We start from the raw sequence: 9659 nt of genomic DNA on the forward strand, positions 1-9659 counted from the left end.
CTCTGAGGAGGCAGATCAGGAAGGTGGTTTAGAGTCCACTGGTTCTATTCTTCTACTTCTTAGCTGCATCACTCTGGGCACATTAGCCCTTGGGATTCAGTTTCCTCCACTGTTAATTAGGTAATCGCACCTATCTCATATGATTACTGCAAGACAGAAATGAAATATGTGTAAAGCACTTAAAACACTCCCTAGTATATAGCAAATGCTCCATAAATGTTAGGCTTTTGTTGCTGTATTATTATTACTGGAATTTTCTCAAGAGAAGAAAAATGATACAACTGCCAATAGAATCTGGAGGGACATCAAAATATCAACGAATGATAAATAAACATTCTGTAATATGTATTTTGAAAAACTGATAGAAACTAGTTTAATGGTGAATGGAAACCATCTGCTAATCTAACTCAAGAGTGAGGTTCTAGGGAGTCTGGAGTTCCTTCTCCTAATGGCATTCTGCATCCTTTCATAGATTTTCTCAGCAGATTTCGTATCTGTAAACAGCTGCCCACTGGAACACAGCCCCTATATTCAAAGGTATCTATAAGTGTAATTAGGCCATTTGGGGTCAGACCACTAGGCATAAAGTAGGAAACAGGAAACTGAGATAAGGAGGTCTTGGAGGCAAGGCAGAAAAAAAAACAACATACAGCTGTTCCCCCAAAGCTGAATGCCAAGGAAACAGAGATCTGCCGACAGTAGAGAAGCAGGAGGTGCTGTATGGGGCGGTGGAGGCAGATGTCTGGAACAAAGAAGGGTGGAGAAGAGCTCTGGAGTATTGTCTGGCAGCAAGTGATTATCTGCCAGTGAAAAGCTTTCACGTGCCTTCAGTTAAGTCACACAGAAGTGCCAGGCAAGGAGAAGCACGGGCCACAGCATGTTTTACAACTAGGGCCAGAGCCTCCTCATATGAGGCTGTCAGGAGACTGTGGTGTAGTCTGCTCTCCTGCCAGGCCAGAGCCTATGAAGTCCTGGTGTCTGACAGAGAAACCACTGAGGTTTCTGGAATTTCTGAGCATTGATGTTGGATCAAACATACTATTTAGGAAAGGCCAGATCCCATGGCCCTGATGCTGTCACAGCAGCTTGGTTAGAAATCATAAGATAAAACTTGTAACATTATCGCAGTCTGACAGTGACACTGCCTCAGTAGATCCCTCCCCAGCTTTAACATCACATGGCCCAGATTCTCCAAAACAGAATGCCATTTAAAAACTTTTAATAAAGATGCTTATTAAAGACATCTCTAAATGTGGCTTTTTATACCTTTTATGCATTTGCATTCATAAATTTATAAGTCGGCAGTGGAGGTGGGAGGGAGGGGGGAAAAGACTGTGACGGGGAAACAACCTTTGCCACATATAAAAATGGAATTCTGCTTTACTTCCTTCTCTAGAGACTGACCAGAAGCAACAGCACACACCACGTCTCAGAATACAGTCACGTCATGCCTCACAGCCCAAAAACATCTGTCACTAAACTATTCAACCATCATAAAACTGCTGGCCAGCCACAGTGGCTCATGCCTGTAATCTCAGCACTTTGGGAGGCCGAGGCGGGCAGATCACGAGGTCAGGAGATTGAGATCATCCTGGTTAACAGGTTGAAACCCCGTCTCTACTAAAAATACAAAAAATTAGCCGGGCATGGTGGCGCACCCCTGTAGTCCCAGCTACTCGGGAGGCTGAGGCAGGAGAATTGCTTGAACCCGCTAGGCGGAGGTTGCAGTGAGCTAAGATCGCGCCACTGCACTCCAGTCTGGGTGATAGGGTGAGACGCTGTCTCAAAAATAAATAAGTAAATAAATAATAAAACTGCTTCAGTGGGGCTTGCCTAGCCCATTTTCTATTCTGTGGAGATTTCTGAGCCAGCTCCAAGGGTGTCTCCCTGTTCTCCTTCCTCAGAAGATTCACCAGTGCCTGGAAATTCCACATGCTGGCAGTACCAAAGGAGTGGAGAGGTATGCACTAAGCTCCTAATTAAATCACAGGATCTGGCTCATGAGTATCTCACCAACCGAAACATAAACACAGCACCTTTATCTTTCAATTAAAAGCATAGCCAGAATTTAATTGCTGGATTAAGAAACAAATGGTTTAAACAAATAATTTAAAAGAAAAAAAAAGGTCTGGGGAAAGTGAAAGAGGGTAAGAGAAACATTTTTCTTCAACCCTGCCATTTCCTGCCTTGAAGTAAGGAACAGAATATCAAACCAGGACCCCAAAATAGAAGTTTCAGACAGATGCCAAGACACCATCACATCAACATAGGTAAAGGAGGGAGAAGCTTTATCTGGCTCCTTGCCCCTTCACATTTTCAAAAGCCAAATATTTCCTTACCTGCCAGGACCCTGTTAACAGAAGAGTGAGTAGCCAAGCCAGGCTGTCCACGTTCATGAAAAATCCCAGCATAAGGCAAGTACTCAGGCAGCAAGAAACGCCTACAAGAAGGAATCACATGTGAAAAGCTGACTAAAGACTACCACGAAACAAAGGAGATACTAACTACCTACACTGAAAAATCTAGGCGAAGGGACCCACTGAATCCACAGATGCCCAGAAAGGAACAGAATCTTCCAAGATTGGTCCTTCCACAGATTTGTATCTATCCTTTCCTGCCCTTCCTTCTAAAGTTCCCCCAACACTTCTGTTCTTAAACAGGATTCTCCCAGCACCACTTTTTCATCTCTTTCGAATGTGGCTAACCATCATCCGTCAAGAGTTTAGACAGCAGGGCTGGACTGTAGGCCCACTAGGAAACAATGCCAGATATGGACAATCCAAAGACCATTAAGTAAATTTAAAACTAAATCCTAGGCTCTAACGAAGGCTCCCTCTGTTGCCAGCAACTCGGTTCTTACCTTGGGACAAAGCGTCCAAGCGAAGGTGCGGACATCCGGGCATTGCGTGGAGCTCGGTGCCTGGATCTGTCACCATTGTCCCTGAAAAAAACAAAAAGACTACACATAAGAGAGTCACTAAGAAAGAAGTACCCACCAGCCCAAAAAGGAAACATCCCCAAAATGACATTCTTACACTTAGAAGAGGACCCCACAGAAATTTGTCATCTGGCTGCTCACTAATTAGGTGGCATATTAATAAAACATATTTCTGGAGAACCTCAACTAAGAGATTTATGAGCATTTACCAACAGCTCAGGAATGAGGAGGATTTTTCTTGAGTTAATGTGGTCCCTTAGCATCTCAAACTGAAGCCACATTTAGATGTTAGGATTTGGAATGGATATATATAAACTTTTTCTATATTGAAAGGTGCAAGAAAAATGTGTTTTGGGGGTTGTCTTACATTATTTATTATTATTTTACTTGTTATCCAGACACCTGCTGTGGGAGGAGGTCTTAAAGGAAGAAAAATTCTCCCACCAATTTCATTTGGCAAATGGTTATCTTCAAATGAAATGTTTAGGTCTTCCATGTGGAAAAATCAGTGATAGGTAAAAGAAAAAAAAAAAAAAAACGCACAAGTAAAAGACAGTAACTTCTTTTACAGACTGTCAATGGTGAAGAATATTAGAAAACGCAATCCTATGTTAGGTCATTTGAATACAAAGTCTGGGTGTTTTCTTTACAGATTGTTAACAGTTCATGCAATAGTAATAACTGCCATTTACTAAGTATCTGCTAGGTTCCAATACAAAGGTTATTGATATGTTATCCCATTTAATTCTTCTAGCTAGGCCACGAAGTATTACTACTATTTTACAGAGAAGTGGACGAAAGACCAGAGAGGTAAATACCAAGGTCACATAACTAGTAAGTGGTTAAGGCAGGATTCAAGGAAGATTGGACTTGGAAGCCCTAGATCTTTCCACTACACTTCACTGCTTCCTGCAAGAAAAGAGGAAAGGAGCTTCACATGTTTTAGTTTCCAGTACATCAAAGGAACAATAAGCCAAAGGGCACTGGCTGGACAGAGCAGTTAATTAGCTGCTTAACCAACTCCACAAAATAAATGAACCTTTGAGAGCTTGATTTGGGATACTTTCTGAATTCTCCCTTTGGATTATCTTCAAATCAATGAGATAATCTTCAAACTGGCCCTGAAACCAAAGCTAAGGCAACACTTGGCTTTTAAGTGGACCACTGGGAACTTCACAAGCCAGAAACAAAAGCCTATGATGGTTTTTTATATCTTGGTAGAATTGGCTGCCGAGCATTAAGAGACAAATCAATACCAGGGATACTGGAAGCTGATCCATTGAAAGTATTTGATTTTTATTTTCCCAAAAGAGAAAGCGCACACTGTGTTCCTTAACATATCTTACTCCTTTGACCTGAAACTCTGCAGATGAAAGGAGGGGCAAGGAGAAAGAGTTAAGACTATATGGAATGTAAAAGCGGGGTTAAAAAGAATAATGGAATCAGGAGTTCCTGACCAGCAGACTGCAGTTACTGGGGAGCCCACAAATTATACATGTACACAGAGGAGTAGCTGAATACCAAACAAATAAGATAGTTTCCAAATTAAGCATACTATTATTTTTCAAATATACTACTGTTGTGATAAATTATGAATTCATTTAAAAGAACAACTGAATTCATGATAGCTTTTCACTATTGTATATTTCACTTATCAATTAGTACTAAAAGTACAACTAATTATCATAAGAGGAGTTAGAAAATATTTTGAAATTAAAAAGGATCCTAACCAGGGGAAAGGGTGGAGGCCTCTAAGCCTCAAAAATATAAAAAAACTAGCTGGGCAGAGAGGTGTGCTCCTCTAGTCTCAGTTCCCTGGGAGGCTGAGGTGGGAGGATTGCTTGAGTCCAGGAGTTCAAGGTCAGCCTGGGCAACAAGAGACTCTCATCTCTTTTAAAAAAAAGAAAGAAAGAAAGAAAACAGGCCAGGCACAGTGGCTCATGCCTGTAATCCCAACACCCTGGGAGGCCCACCTAGGGTCAGGAGTTCGAGACCAGCCTGGCCAACATGGTGAAACCCTGTCTGTACTAAAAAAAAAAAAACAAAAAAATTAGCCAGGCACAATGTTGCATGCGTGTAATCTCAGCTACTTCGGAGGCTGAGGCAGGAGAGTTGCTTGAACCCAGGAGGTGGAGGTTGCAGTGAGTTGAGATTGTGCCTTTGCACTCTAGCCTGGGCGACAAGATTAAAACTCTGTCTCAAATAAAATAAAATAAAACAAAAAATAGAAAATGAAGCTAGAAAAGCAGCATCATCATGGGGCAAATCCAATTATTCCACACCCATGAGAGAGAGCTGGCCTTCCCAGAATCACATTACAGAGCTGACAATTTGCTCCTGCAAGGTTCAAAGATTCACCTCCTTCTGGACAACAAACACGAATCTATCTCTCGTTAGAAGGGCTGAAGAGCAGGGAAGGGGAAGTCAGTGCACTGGATAGTACTGAGCCGCTGCCAGTGCCCAAAGGTAACACAGAGCTTGGTGAAAGAACACAACAAGACGACAGAGAAAAAGGGGCAAACTCCAAGGCTGGGTAAAATATGGGCCCGTACAACGTAGGTCACAAGCATCTCTTTGTTGCTATTAAAACCTAAAAATAATTTATTTCTGATTTAGCTTATCCCTTCATTTAAAAAAAAGGGAAGGGGGCTGAGTGCGGTGCCTCACGCCTATAATCCCAGCACTTTGGGAGGCTGAGACGGGCGGATCACTTGAAGTCAGAAGTTTGAGACCAGTCTGGTCAACATGGTGAAATCTCATCTCTACTAAAAATACAAAAATTACCCAGACGTAGTGGCGAGCACCTGTAATCTCAGCTACTCGGGAGGTTAAGACACAAGAATCGCTTGAACTGGGAGGTGGAGATTGCAGTGAGCCAAGAGTGCGCCACTGCATTCCAGCCTGGGCGACAGAGTGAGACTCTGTCTCAAAAACAAATAAAATAAAATAAAAAAATAAAGTGAAGGGGTTAAGATGACAATTTTTATGTTATGTGTATTTTACCAACATTTTTAAAAACTGATGGAAAAGAGAGGGTGCAAAATACAGTCAGAGATAATGGCTTTATAGTGTTTAGAGATTACTGGAGGATATATAGAGGAAAACAAGAATGAGATCAGCTGACTCAAATACACACAGTCTCAGACTGAAGGTTACATGAGGCACCATAAAAGAGGCAACATGTTAAGGGGAGGTGCTTATGCTGGTCCTCAGCTTATTTAACATCTTGGCTAAGAATGGAGAAATAAGAGCTAAATGTCATCTCAATACAAGGTAGAGAAGATTTCAAATTCCAAGTGTTGAGAACTCTGAAGGAGAAATGACAGGAGAGGACCCAGCATGACCAGGAAAATGTGAAACATAACAAACACTGTATAAGATGCTGCCTATGGGAGAAAAGAATCCACAGACCTCTAGGATAAAATAGCCTGTAACCAAACCAGCTCAAACATTTACTGAGCAGGTTAAACCTTGAATACCAGAATGGGTAAGGTGGTAAAGGTGAGAATATACTACAAAAGGATAAGTTTGACAAGAAGAGGGGAAAAGGCCTTCAGTTTTAGTACTGGTACACAGAAATCCCAGACCAAAGGCACAGCTCCAAATAACTAAAGACAGAAACAGTAACTGATGACTCTCTAGATTCTATAGTCCAGAAAGAGGGGAAGATTCAGAGATAATGGGTTGAGGTGGGAAAAGAAATTTCAATGCATGGGATATTTAGGGGAAAAACTGAAGGGACAGGAATAAGTTCCAAACAAAAGAGCAAAGGAATTAAAAGTACTTAAAATAATGATATATTTAGAAAACTACACGGAAATCTGCCACTCATTTCAGTGCTGACACGAGGTCGACATCAAGCCAAAGCTCTATGAGATAGAAGCAGACAAATTTGGTCAGGCAGGCAGAGACTGAATATGAGTGAATTAGAAGATATTTGCCAGATGAAAAGTGAGAGAAAGGCAGACCCAGAGAGACAGTTTAGGAACAATGAAGGGTGCTAAATACCGGGGTCTGACGACATAGCCAACACCCTTTCCAAGGGTAGTGACTTAAAAGTGTGAAGAACAGAGTACACAAATATGTTGGTATTGCTCCTCCAACACAGGAGGAATACTTTTCAGGGAAACACCAGAGAAACCCTCATCAATTCCAACAGCCAGAAGCTGACTTTGAGCCAGCAGGATAGAAGCTGGCTGGGTTATTAATGGCTTTCCCAGTTGTTGAACTCTGTGCATCTCTGATTAACTCTCAGAGGGGTATTTCGGAAGGAGTAGGGGGAAAAATACTTTCTTATCAAAGATTTTACCAGAAAAAAACACCCTTCAAACAATCAAGTATCCAAAACAAGTGCTGAATACAAGAAGATGTATTTCTAGAACAAGGGAGAAACACAGCAGCAGCTCTTTTGCTAAACGTCTAGGATTAATTGCCTCGGAGAGAGGCTGTAATTTGAAGGAATGAAAAATGCACCTACAGACTGCTGTCTGAATCCTGACCAGTCAGGTTGTCATTGCTCCTCAGTGACAAATAGCTCTGACTTGGGCCTTTATAAATGAAGCTCTTGCAGCAAAAAGCTCAAAAGGCCACTGTCCTCTTGACAGTATACAGTTGACTTTGCTGACAATTAGACTATTAAAAAACTTTTTGTTTCCCTATGCTGCTCTGTTTCTACTCAATCTCCAGACAACAGAAGGCCTAGTTGGTATTCCTATCCCTGGAGAGCACAGTGATCTTGGTCAACTCCTTTCCTTACTGGAGTGCTGTTGGTTAGAAACTGAGGCCCCAGTCTCTACTTTCAATGACTGTGCACATATGCAAGCGCTTTAATTTCTGGAAGAAAGGCACAGCCCCAGCTCATATCATTCATAGGGAATATAGCTAATAGCATAGGTCTCCTGGAACTACAGAGCCTTCATTTTTCTCCAAGGAATGGTAATATAAGAGATAATTACCATTTACAAATTCCTCTCCTCCCTTATGTTACCTTTTAATTTCATCTGCCTACATTATGCAAATCCACATTCCTATTGTGCATTTTATGTTAAAAAATAAGCATATAAATCTAAGGGTTATGTCTTCCTCCCCCAAACCCCCACTGCTTAATTCTTTCCTGCTGTATTTTCCCATTCTAAGCCCAGGCACAATCCAGACGTGTTCCATTTTCTTTCTCTTCTTCTTCACTCCTCTTAAGAAATATTCATATGTATTTTACTTGCCCAGTAATTCTAATTCTAGAATTCTAAAGTATTAATTCTAAAGTTGCTAAGCAATATTACACATTTTTAAGCAATAAATCAAAGTCCTCAGTAAGAGCTAGAATTCAGGTTAAGTATGTATTTTACAAATACACTGAGGTTCGACAGGTACCATATAGCCTATTCTTAATCCTCAGGAAGGTCCCTTACTTTTCTGAGACTTTTCATTATTGCACCTCTGCGTACTACACGGGAAATTTTTCTCTTTTTCTTTTTTCTTTTTTTTTTGAGATGGAGTCTTACACTCTGTCACCCAGGCTGGAGTGCAGTGGTACAATCTCAGTTCACTGCAACCTCCGCCTCCTGGGTTCAAGCAATTCTCTGCCTCAGCCTCCTGAGTAGCTGGATTTACAGGCGCCTGCCACCACGCCCAGCTAATTTTTATATTTTTAGACAGACGGGGTTTCACCATCTTGGCCAGGCTGGTCTTGAACTCCTGACGTGATCCACCTGCTTCGGCCTCCAAAGAACTGGGATTACAGGCATAAGCCACCGCCCCCGGCAGACAGGGGAAATTTTTCTAAGATAGTTAACTCCAACAAAGATCCAAGAAGCTTAAAGCTACAAGAATCAGAGATTATCTAATCTCATTTTACACATCAGACACTGGGGCCTAGGATGGAAAAGGGGCCTGCTCAAGATCAGATAATAAATCACAGCCTCAGCCAAGACTAGAACCCAGGACTATTCCCTAGACAACAGCTGTCAGGCTGTGGGGCCAGCAGGCATTGACAAGTGATCTCAATGCCAATCACTGCTGTTCTAAGAAGCAGTGATTGCGAACTTATAAATTTAGTTCAAAATTGGATCCACTAAGAGTAAAAAAGGATTTAGATAGCAATTTTTTTTTTTTTTTTTTTTTTTGACAAGAAAAGATGGCTGTGCTTTCAGGAAGCTCATTCCCCCAAAACATTCACAAACAGGCTCCACACTTAGAAAACATCGAGCCCTCAGAAATCAATACTTACAATGCAACCCTCAGATATCCTCACCTGTACTACGCCCACTGCTTTTTAACTGGTTCTTCTGCATCACTACACTTGTCACTTTAGGTCACCTTAACCAATGCTATCAGAGTTAGCTGCCTAAAATACATATTGGATGATGGCTGGCCCGAGACAAAGTCCAAACTTCTCAGCCAGGCATTCCAGGCCATCCAGAGTTCAGGGCTTTCTGATGTCTCTCTCATATCACAAACACTCCATAGCTCTAGCCACAGATCTATTCAGGGTCCCTGAATAAGCCCTGTAAATCTCCTGTCTCTAGGCTTTTGCTTAAGCTACTCCCTTTATCTAGAATCTCCTTTGAAGGGGTGGCCTGCCCCTCCACACCTGTGGGTGTTTCTTGTTAGGTGGAACGAGAGACTTGAGAAAAGAAATAAGACACAGAGACAAAGTATAGAGAAAGAAAAGCGGGGGCCCAGGGGACCGGCGCTCAGCTTACAGAGGACCCACGCCGGCACC

At 41.9% G+C, this 9659-nt stretch overlaps 1 protein-coding gene across 1 annotated transcript in view; it reads right to left on the bottom strand.

Annotated features, from left to right (window-relative positions):
• AMBRA1 (autophagy/beclin-1 regulator 1) overlaps positions 1 to 9659 on the bottom strand; it is a 197754-nt gene that overhangs the window by 94582 nt on the left and 93513 nt on the right. Inside the window, exons 11-12 of the mRNA XM_012001381.1 lie at positions 2861 to 2941; positions 2340 to 2440 (exon numbers count right to left, since the gene is read on the bottom strand). Coding sequence (XP_011856771.1) covers positions 2340 to 2440; positions 2861 to 2941 — 182 coding nt within the window. The remainder of the gene's footprint in view (positions 1 to 2339; positions 2441 to 2860; positions 2942 to 9659) is intronic.

Source organism: Mandrillus leucophaeus, unplaced genomic scaffold (genome assembly GCF_000951045.1).
Source record: "Mandrillus leucophaeus isolate KB7577 unplaced genomic scaffold, Mleu.le_1.0 Scaffold66, whole genome shotgun sequence".
NCBI classification, from domain to species: domain Eukaryota; kingdom Metazoa; phylum Chordata; class Mammalia; order Primates; family Cercopithecidae; genus Mandrillus; species Mandrillus leucophaeus.